General features: G+C 38.1%; 2 protein-coding genes across 2 annotated transcripts; one reads left to right on the forward strand and one right to left on the reverse strand.

The window, feature by feature from the left end:
* Positions 1-5892: 5892 nt before the first annotated feature.
* On the forward strand, positions 5893-6751 carry LOC110876247. Its single transcript, XM_022124426.1, has 2 exons — positions 5893-5901; positions 6056-6751. Exons 1-2 carry the CDS (start codon positions 5893-5895, stop codon positions 6749-6751), a joined length of 705 nt encoding a protein of 234 aa, XP_021980118.1.
* Positions 6752-6888: 137 nt separating this feature from the next.
* On the reverse strand, positions 6889-8564 carry LOC110874619 (WEB family protein At3g51220). Its single transcript, XM_022123158.2, has 2 exons — positions 8365-8564; positions 6889-7650 (listed from the first exon to the last, which is right to left on the reverse strand). Exons 1-2 carry the CDS (start codon positions 8506-8508, stop codon positions 7123-7125), a joined length of 672 nt encoding a protein of 223 aa, XP_021978850.1. The 5' UTR covers positions 8509-8564; the 3' UTR covers positions 6889-7122.
* Between the last annotated feature and the right edge of the window lie 3253 nt (positions 8565-11817).

The following is an 11817-nucleotide window of genomic DNA, read 5'->3' on the forward strand; positions in this document are numbered from 1 at the left end:
AGAGAATGAGAAAATTAGGGAGTGAGATAACAATCCATAACCAATTCGAATTACCTATCTCATACGAATTCGGTTACTAGATAATTATCCTTATACGAATTCGATTTACTATGGGATAACCCCCACTGTTTTCGAATCCATCCCTATCTCCTTCTTCTCATCTCATTCGGTTTACAGATCTGACCCACCTGAGACCGAACCTTAGCTAAAAATAAAAGCTCCTCGCGACGATGCGTACGTGCGAAGTGCAAAGTGCACCTCAAACGCGCCCATTCGCGCCTCAAACGCGACCATTCGCGAGCTCGCGGCTCGGCTCGGCTCGGCGCGCGTGTGGGCTTTACCCACTTCTCAACCCATTTAACACCATGAAGGTCCATAAGGGGAAATCTCTTATAAACCACTCTAACTCCATTCACTCCACCAATGTGGGATGGAGGAAACATACCAACTTGTATGTTCCTCTTTAATATTTCCAACAATCCCCCACCAAGTTGGATGTTTCCTTTCACTTAGACTAATGATGTCACTAGGTGTCACGAAGATTAAACCCAGTTTATGTTGATAAACAAGAAGAGACAGATTAGATGGTGTCCTATGGAATTAAACCATTAACCTGATAGCCCCCTTCGGTTTACCCCCACACATCACCAGCTGACTTTGCGTTCTCACTGAGCGCGAATATGGCCGTGCGCTATAAATCCTTTTCATGACCCTTTAGAAGATAAACCACTAATCTTCACTCGAGGCGGCACCACCCCTAGATCATATAGGCAAAGTTTTACATCATCCACGTTGCTTGGATGCCTCCAAAACTTTGTTAAGAGCATAAGCTCACCCTTGTTCTCGGCAACGACGTACTATCATACCTCACATGGATCTATCAAATTTGATAGTACCTTCTATCGTTTAGTGACTTCGTTGTTACCCATTAAACTTGAGAAATAGGAGCACTAAGTTCAAGTTGGGTTTCCATCACTAACGATTCTATTGTGGTTTTAGACCCATGTCTCTCGCGGTATTCACAACCAAATCTCTCGTCAGAGGTTTAGTAAACGGATCTGCCAAGTTCTTACTTGTCTTGACATAGACAACCTTGATGGTACCACTTTCAAGCAGTTGTCTCACATAATTGTGCCGAAGACCTATGTGTCTTGATCCCCCATTATACACTGCGTGGTCTACTTTAGATAGTGTGGCCTCACTATCACAATACATGGGAATAGACGGCATTGGAACATCCCACAGACGGATGTCAGTAAGTAGATCTCTAATCCACTCTGCTTCCTTACCAGCCACAGCTAGCGCTATAAGCTCAGCTTCCATAGTTGAGTGGGCAATACACGTCTGTTTCTTGCTCGCCCAAGAAATTGCTCCTCCTGCTAGTGTGAAAATCCACCCACTTGTAGATTTTGAATCATTGGTGCGATCAATCTAGCTTGCATCAGAATAACCTTCAAGTATTCTGGAAGAAGACGTGTATGTCAGTTCTAAGTTACTGGTCCTTTTCAGGTATCCAAGTACTCTACCCACTGCCTTCCAGTGTTCTGTCCCTGGATTAACAGTATACTGACTCAGTTTGCTTACAGCAAAAGCAATATCAGGATGGGTGCAATGCGTTGCATACATCATACTTCCAATAGCACTCGCATACTCCAGTTGAGCCACTGCTCTTCCAGAGTTCACATTAAGTTTCACACTTGGATCAAACGGAGTATTAAACTCTTTAATATTTAAGTGTTGAAACTTAGTCAGAATTTTCTCTATGTAATGAGATTGACTAAGAGAAATCTGACTTCCAGTTCTCTTCACCTTGATCCCAAGAATGGTATCAACTTCTCCTAGATCTTTCATCTTAAAGTTCAAGGACAAATATTTCTTACTTTTAGAAATACCTTCAAGGTGAGTGCTGATGATCAACATATCATCAACATAGAGACAAATCACGACTGTATAACCGGGTTCGCATTTAGTATAAATACATCTGTCAACACTGTTGTGTCGAAACCCGAAAGCAGTCACAGTGGTGTCAAATCTCTCATGCCACTGTTTAGGAGCTTGCTTCAAACCATACAGAGATTTAATAAGTCTACACACTTTGTTCTCTTGTCCAGGCATCACAAACCCTTCTGGTTGCTCCAAACAAATCTCCTCATTTAGATACCCATTTAGAAATGCTGTCTTTACATCCATTTTATGGATGTAAAGCCCTTTCAAAGCAGACACCGCTATCAGAGTTCTAATAGAACCTATTCTAGCCACAGGTGCATAGGTATCAAAATAGTCCATCCCTTCTCTCTGCCTATACCCTTTAGCGACTAATCTCGCTTTATAGGCAGAGATGGATCCATCTGGATGATACTTCCTTTTGAAAATCCATTTGGATCCAATAGGTTTCTTTCCCTTGGGTAGATCAGCTAACTCCCAAGTTCCATTTCCCATAATGGAATCCATTTCATCATTGACTGCCTCCTTCCACAAAGGAGCATCTCTTGATGACATTGCCTCGTTGAAAGTTTTAGGATCATCATCCAAATTTACAGCAAAAATGACCTCTCTCGTCACTTTCTTTTGAGTTCCTTCAACCAGGTAAGAAAAGAAATCATCTCCATAACTTTTCTCTTTTCTAACTCTAGTACTTTTCCTTGGTTCTTCAACTATTGGTGAGGGTTGAACCCTTTTCTCAGAAGTACTAGAAGTTGTGGTGCCATTTGAGTTTTCATCATCTCTAGAAAACTTGTTCTCAAAGAATTCCACATCTCTGGATTCTACAACTATACCTGATTCGTCATCCAACAATCGGTAAGATTTACTATGCGAAGCATATCCAATGAATACACTCTTGAAAGCTCGTTCTCCTAGTTTGAGTGTCTTTGGATCAGGTACGCGATAGTAAGCAAGACAACCCCAAACCCTCAAATGCTCTAGGTTTGGTTTTCTTCCTTTCCATAACTCACATGGACTCGTAGGTATCACACGACTAGTGATCCTATTATGAACATAACATGCGGTTAACACAGCTTCCCCCCACATATTACGAGGTAGACCCGATTGGTTTAACATACAGTTAGCCATCTCTACCAAGGTTCGGTTCTTTCTCTCAGCCAAACCATTTTGTTGGGGAGTATATGGTGCAGTTCTCTCATGTATGATGCCTTCTTCTTCACAGAATGCATCAAACTTTCGGTTAAAGTATTCTCCGCCTCTGTCCGAGCGAAGAATTTTAATGCGTTTCTCCTTTTGCTTTTCAACTTCAGCCTTATATATTTTGAATGCCTCAAAAGCTTCGTCTTTTGAATGCAACAAATAAACATATAAGTATCGGCTCGAGTCATCACAGAAAGTGATAAAGTATCTCTTACCCCCACGAGTAAGAACTCCATTCAGTTCACAAATATGTGAATGAATTAGTTCTAGTAGTGATGTATTGCGTTTATGAACACTTGGAAAAGGTTTCTTTGTGAATTTTGATTTAACACAAGTTTCACATTTTTCAAAGTCTTTATCTTTTAATTTTAATAAACCTTTAGTTTGCATTTTTTCAATATTTTTAATATTTGTATGAGCTAAACGTTTATGCCATAAAGAAATTGAACAAGTGATATAATCAGAAGACATAATTTCATTCAAATCAAAACCAATTGCATTACATTCACCAATACTAGAACTAACACTACCACCACTATCACTATCACTTTCATTCCCAAACCCATCAATCACTGAAACGCCCCCTTCATCCGAATCTTCTTCTTCACCAATCCCATCTTCAGCTAAGTCAAGACGATACATTCCACCCGTGTTCTTTGCTTGACCCACATAGATGTCATTTAGAGAAAACTTCACATGGAGATTCTTGATAACCAGCTTGTAACCATTCCGATCAAACTTATCAGCAGAAACAAGACCCTTGGTGATACCAGGAACATGCAAAACGTCCTGAAGAGTAACCACTTGACCATCTCTAAAGTTTAGCCGCACCGTGCCTTTACCACGAACCTCTACACGATGTCCATCAGCACATACCACCACTGTTCCTTGAGGAACAGGAGCATAAGTAAGAAACGACCCACGATTCCCACAAACATGAACAGTGGCTCCAGAATCCAAAAACCATCCTCTACATGCCACAATGCGTGTATATTGAGAAAGCATGTTGACTTCACCAAGACCCACGTTGGCCACTAGATTGGTAACTTTCTCAACATCAATAGCACTTGTAGAACCAACCGTAGATCCAGATTTCCTTTGAGAGCACTCTCGTGCATAATGCCCTATTTCTCCACAAACATGACATTTACCAGACCTCTTTGGTTGATGGTTGTTATTGTGTTGTGACTTCTTGAATTCTTTTTTCTTTGGTGCTGTAAACTTCTTATTCTTTGATGATGCCCCTTTTCCCTTATGACCAGATCCTCCAGCAACATGATTCACGCTCGATCCGACTTTACCTCTTTTGTCCCTGTTGCGCGTTTCCTCCTCAATTCGAAGGTGCTTCAACAGTTCATCCAAAGAGTAGTCCTCAGACTTGTGCATCATTCTCTTTGAGAAATCTTTCCAACCAGGAGGCAATTTTGCAATAATGACCCCTACTTGAAATATTTCTGGCAGCGGAATAGAAAGTGCAGTCAATTTGTTAACAAGAACTTGGAGTTCATGCACCTGCTCCAAGATTGACTTGTCATCGACCATTTGGAAGTCTAGGTACTTGGCAATAAGGTATTTGTTAGTACCTTCTTCATGAGCCTTGTACTTATCTTCCAAAGCTTTCCACAATTCTCTAGCACTTTTTATCGGCGCGTACAAGTCATAGAGGCGATCCGAAAGGGAATTTTTGATGTGGCCCAGACAAAGATCTTCAGCTTCCTTACGGATAAGTCTTTGCCTTGCCAAATCTTCATTTGGGAGCTCTCCTGCTTCACCAGGAGGGTCATTAGGGATTGCAGGCAAGTCAGGATCAAGGATATAGTAAAGTTTCAGCACAACTAGCATGAACTTAACCTTGTCCGCCCAGCGGGTATAGTTCTGACCATCGAATCTGTCCAACTTGACAAACTCTTGATTCATGAATCTCAGATTGGCTGTTGGTAGTTCAGAGTCCATTGATTCTGGCGAGTAAAACACAAAATAAAATCCTTTAAGATTGTTAAAAAATAATTCAATCAAACAATTAATTTATTAATTACCGAGTTATCAGCCAACCAGTTTGTTCCAACTTGAGCAAACTGATTAAAGAAAGGTAGAAGGAGACTGTCCCGTTGTCGGACGAATTTAAAGAACACGTAAATTAAAACCAACCTGGCGAGTGAGAACGAAGATCCTTGAACGGAAGCCTTGAACTGCACGGAAAAACTCCTGTCCTTAAAGGATTTTACGCGCTCGTATTGCTGTGAGCTGCAGCGTAAACTCCCAGGATTTAATGCAGAACTGATCTGGTATTCCAACAGCAATGGAAACCAGAAAACGCAGAAGCTGGAACGAAAACAGAATCACACAATAGAGAGAGAGAGAGAGAGAGCTTATCTCATACGAATTCGGTTACTAGATAATTATCCTTATACGAATTCGATTTACTATGGGATAACCCCCACTGTTTTCGAATCCATCCCTATCTCCTTCTTATCTCATCTCATTGTGCAAAGTGCGCCTCAAACGCGCCCATTCGCGCCTCAAACGCGAGCTCGCGGCTCGGCTCGGCTCGGCGCGCGTGTGGGCTTTACCCACTTCTCAACCCATTTAACACCATGAAGGCCCATAAGGGGAAATCCCTTATAAACCACTCTAACTCCATTCACTCCACCAATGTGGGATGGAGGAAACATACCAACTTGTATGTTCCTCTTTAATATTTCCAACAACACACACATAGGAAAGCAATAAATTAACACGTGAACTTACATGGTTCAGGTTTGGTGTAAATTCTACGTCCACCGTTGCAACTAGGCATTTCCTTATTAGCTCAAACAATACAATATTACAATTAGCTCAAATAGCACAATATTACAATGAATACAAGGGATATTTATAACCAAGGATTAGAGTTTCTAAACTTTCATTTCAGTCGACTAGTAATCCAGATACGGCCCAAGAGAGGTTAGAATTGGTTGAGTGTTACCGGTTGATTCAGGCTCAATCCTTAGTGGACTCGGCGGATAAGTGGGCTTGGCATGATATAGGCCCAATTGAGTTCTCGGTTCAGGAAGCGAAAAAATGGATAGTTGATGCCCGATGCGCTTCTTTGAATGCTGGCCCCGAATTTTCTTGGTGTAAGTGGCTTCCTTTGAAATGCAATGTGTTTATGTGGAGAACTCTTCTAGACAGGATTCCTACTAAAGTGGCGCTTAGTAGTAGGAATGTTTTGCATGGAGATAGTACGTGCGATCTTTGCAGGATAGAGGAGGAGTCTGTGGATCATGTGTTTACTGGTTGTGGCCTGGCGATAGGTACGTGGCAGGGTATTGCTAGTTGGGTTAAAATTCCGCCTATTTTCTTGTTCTCAGTTAAAGATATAGTGGAGGTGGTGAAAGGTACAGGGTGGTCGTCGAGGAAAAAGGAGTTGTTATATGGGATTTTCATCGTGACATGTTGGCGTATTTGGAAAGCTAGGAATGAGAGGATCTTTGTCCAGAAGACTCGGAGTGCTGTGGAGCTGGTAGCGGACGTTAAATCATTGTCTTACCTTTGGTTGAGGAGTAGGAATGGTACTTCTGGGGTGGATTGGCAGGGTTGGAAGTCGTTTGATTTTGATATAATGTAACTGTGTTTGTTTGGGGTTCCCGTCTTGGGAATCCCCTTGTTGTGTGTGTTTTTAATGAAATTTGCATTCCAAAAAAAAAGTAATCCAAGCCGAAAAGCTTCACCAATCCTAACATTGGATTTGTCATTATCACACCATTGTTTTAAAATGTTTCGTATTAATCAATAGTACACTTATTACATAGGACATAAAAGATTTGAAACCCTAAAACAAAAAGAATCTAAAACAAATATTCGCCAACGTTAGCTATTGCTCATGTTACATGTAATGATGATGATCTTCAGTTATTTGTTCCATCCATGTAAAATCAGACATATGAAGATCAGAATCATAACGAACATCTTTGAATCCATTTAAAGATCCAACTTGTTTCATTTGGAAATTTTGAGTGTTTTTGCAGATTGACTACCTTTCTTTCTTGAGAAAATCCCACCAAGTGAAGGAATTATGGTTTTTCTTAAGGCTTTCTTCTTGTGTGAAGATGGGCTTGTTTCTTGCATTTTGGGAGCTTCAACCATCAATTTGGTTAAAGAAGTAGGGCTAGCAAACTTTACCGATCTTTTCTTTTCAAATACCGCGTAATCATCATCACTTTCTTCCTTTTCCGGATGATTTACTTCTACTTTTAGTGGATTTTCGATGAATTTGATCTCTTCTATCTCTTTATCAACCGGAGAAGAATGTTTTGGATAGTAGGGTTGTTCTTGTTTCGACTTGAGTTGTTTTAGCTCGGACTTGGTTTCTTCAAGTTCTTGTTTAAGCGAGGCGAGGTAGTAAGCCATGCATGTTTCCTCCTCTTTTGCTTTCTCTAGGGTTTGTTTTGTCTCTTCGAGCTCTGCGGCTATGGCTCCGACTTTTGTTCGGTATTCGCGATTGTTTTCTCCTTCATTGATCGCAATCTATCAAGAAATATAATTTGTATCAAATGATCATATATTAAGGTGCATATAATCCCAAATTTAGTACCAAATTTGCGTAATTATTGAACGCTTTTCTTTGTATTAATTGTTGGACCATAAACTTGAAATGTAATGTTTTGTTATTACGGCTGCTAAGGAAGTCATGTTCATGGGTTTACCAGTCGAACTTAACACGGAATAGACAATTTTAAAAACCGAACACAACATGAACCTAAAAATTATGTATACATCTGAACCCAAACACAACACGAGTATTCATGGGTTAACACAACGTGACCAATTTTCATATCTATACATGAGTGACGAGTCTTTAAATTTTGACAAAAAAAAAACCTAAATAGCTTAACTTACTAAATAAAACACATTTTAGAAAATATTTATAAAATCTAAATGGGTTAAACATGTTAACATCACGCGAACCTGTCATGTTGACATGAACACGATCCTCTTAACTAAATATGTTTGTGGAACCCAAACCTATTTAGACTAAATCAAAACCAGCAAATTTCATGTTAAATTCTTATTGTGGTAGAAATGAACACCCCTCATATACAGACGATACTTTAAGGTCTGGCCATGCATTTGCACGTACACAACAAGCACATGTACAAAACTTGGATGTAATGAGGTACAATTACAAATCGTCAATAAGCACAAAATTACTTTGGTTTTTTTTGTAGAAGAAAAGTAAACCTGTTTGTGCTTCTGGCCGGCATAGACCTCTTCTGCCAAAACTTTCTCTCCGAACAACATAACAGCCTCTTTAACCGACTTGAAAGGCCGCCGCATATCGATCTCCACCCTCCCTCTCACCACCAAACCTTCCTCCATCTCCATCTATCTTTTTCAAAAAACTTTAAATTTAAAACCACATGCATGCACTGAAAGGTGTAATGGAGTTATGGAAGATTATAATAGAGAGAGAGAGAGAGAGAGTTGAATAAAAAGAGGGTATTATCTTTGCGTCTACTTCACTATAGGATTTTCTGTTAATGGAGGGTGATGTTTTTAGTTAGGTGGTTGCACCGTCTTATTCCGTTTCTAATCCTTAATTTCTACCACCATCCCCTACGTACCATACCATCAAATTCCAAACAAATACCATAGTAGTGGAGAACATTATATATATATATAGGGAAAGGATCCACTAAAAAGTGGATTTTGCGTAAGTAGCTTAACAAAGATTGTGATGATGACATGTGACACTTCTAATAAGTAGGAATGAAGGGTATTTTGGTCCTTATAAATAGAAGTGAAAATGACAATTGACACCCCTTTTGTTTTTTAAAAATACAATAAAAAAATCTAGTACAAAAAAATATAGCACAAAAAAATCTAGTACAAAAAAATATAGTACAAAAAAAAATCTAGTACAAAAATATAGCAAAAAAAAATATAGTACAAAAAAATATAGCACAAAAAAATTCAGCAAAAAATGTAGCACAAAAAAATCCAGCACAAAAAATTGAGAAAAAAAAAATTAAGACAAAAAAATTCAATACAAAAAATCTATACTATCTATAATAAGAGATTATGAGCTGATGTAAAACTGCCTATGTGTCAATTTCTAAGGTATGCCACATGTAATCGCTGATGTCATAATTCCTTTTTCAATATTTAGATATATATAAATCTTTCTAAAATATATAATCAGATTTTATTATTAGTAAATAAGAGATTTCTTTAAGAGGGAAGTTTGAAATTGCATGGGGAGAAGAAATCAGCAATTAATGCACTGTAAGAAGTAATCATATCTATTAATTAATAATCTATCTAAAATATATAATCAGTATCTAAATGGGCAAAAGGGCAAACACTGATGATCATCCAAACCACTGGCCAACTCCAAAAGTCACGAACTGATGATTCAAAATCAACCACTGATGATTCAGAATCAAAATTATGGCTACAAATTCAAAATTCAAAATTATGGCTCCAGATATATAACCTATCATCTTCTTCAATCAATTACACTCTCTAATCAATTTCTCTCTCAACTCCCTCTCTCTCTAAAATTCACAGTCTTTTGAAAGATAAATCATTCGGTTCACAGTAGCAGGTCCCTCTTTTGAAAGATAAATATTTCTTCTTTGGCAATAATCTAGAATTATTTCAATTTCTTCTTCATATCGAAATCTTCTGCCCTAATTCTGTCTGTCGTCCTTCAGCCTTACGAAATCTTCATCACAAAGGTACAATTTCATATCTTTGGTAACATTCAATCTTGGTTTTCTTGCCTTTTCTTTCGATTTCTTACTTTTTATTTACTGGAACCATATTAGGGTTTTTAGAGTCATCAGGGCACAGGTAGTTGAATATTACACCGAATCTTGACCCTCATGTACTGTTTATTCATCATCTTTACCATTGATTTGAATATTATTGTATTTGTATGACCTGTTGTTAATCGTTACCTGACCCTCGATGTGTAGACTATGAGCCCATAAACAAACATATATAATTAATAACCTAGGGGATAAAAAGCATTTATGTTTGGCAGAGTATTATAAGCTAATTTCACTAGGTTAAAAAGCATTTATGTTTGGCAGAGTTTTATGAGCTGATATTTGTGCAGTATAATCTTATACAGAGTTAAAAAATATGAATACCCCGATCTTACAAATGGTGATGAACGAGTTTTTTATTGAAATTACTAATTACTATGGTTGTGAGTAACAAGTTGATTGTTAATTTAGGTAATGGGGATTTCCGTGTCATCAGTATGTATCTGTGGTAGAAGAAGAAAGAGTTTCAGATATGAGAACCAACTTAAGAGTTATTAGTTATTATAAAGGAAGACATGTTCTTGCTTATAAAGGTGAAGTTAGAATTGATGATAACATTATCGGAAAAAGGTCTGGTGGCAAGAAGAAAGACTTTCAGGTATGAGTTTCAGTTTTATATATAGATATATAGATCATTATAGTGTCGGTGTATAACGTTTCAATATGCTAAGCGTAATGGTTATTAACGTTTTGGTTGAATTTTATAGGCGTAGAGCGGAAACTGCTGGAGAGGTGGAGGCTTGCAAGCGATGTAACTGTAAGAAATCCAAGTTTTTGAGGCTGTATGTAACTTTGTTGAAGAAGCAACCAGCGAGAGTGTTTTGGTGGAAAACTTGGAGGGGTCGGTGACGTTGTCGAGGTTGTCAGGAAATGCAAAGTGATAGCATTTCATGACAACCCTCGACAATATCACCGACCTCCTAATCTGAGCGTGACCCTCTGAAAATATAAATGTTTTGCAACTTCACCATGAATAGAGAAGAAAGAGACAGTTGGGTTTCTAGCTCCAGTTGTGTTGCAGCCGAATCAACGGCAAATTCACCAGCAGTAGTTGTTGATGCATGAATATGAAGATTGAATTTGTGAGGTTCAGTTAATAATCGACTGATTAAAATTATATTATTTATTGTATTAACCATTGTTAAACCAAAATGATTGAATTTGTGAGGTTCAGCAGCAGCAGTTGTTGATTCAGCAGCAGTAGCAGTAGTTGTTGATGTAGGTGAGTTTTGCAAAGGTTTGCGGGTTGAAGTAAAATTATTTATTGTATTCATAATTGTTAAACCGATTGTGCTTTATGTTTATGATTTGAACTTGTGATAATTTGTGCCTAATAATCGACTGATTGAACGGATTTTGATTTTTAATTAAGTTTATTAATGTGAACCAAAAGTTTTGGTAAACCAAGGTATGTGCTTTCACATATTCTTGGTTCAAATTAATTTCATGGGATGATAACATCTTCATTTTTATTATTTAGTTTAGGGATTGAATTTTGTGTAGAGATGGATGGATGAATTGGGCACCTGTTTCATCGGACGAGTTTTGGTTTAATCGAATCCAATGGAATGTTGGATCCTTATGCTAATCTCAATGGAACTGTTAGCAGCGAAGAATCTTATTGGTGCTAATCTGAATGGAATGTTGGATCCTTATGCAATCATCACTTGTGGTTCAGAAAAGCGGTTTAGGTAATAGATAGTATAAATTAAGTTTGTTGTGAAACATGTATTTGGCAAAGGTCTGTTTTATGTTTGAAACCTTTGTTTGTTGTGAACAGATGTTAGAATATAAAACAGATGTTTCAAACGACTGTTGGGTTAAACAGTGTTTTGTGTAGAAATAGTGGTTGAAACCACTG

Source organism: Helianthus annuus, chromosome 9 (genome assembly GCF_002127325.2).
Source record: "Helianthus annuus cultivar XRQ/B chromosome 9, HanXRQr2.0-SUNRISE, whole genome shotgun sequence".
Lineage (NCBI taxonomy): Eukaryota > Viridiplantae > Streptophyta > Magnoliopsida > Asterales > Asteraceae > Helianthus > Helianthus annuus.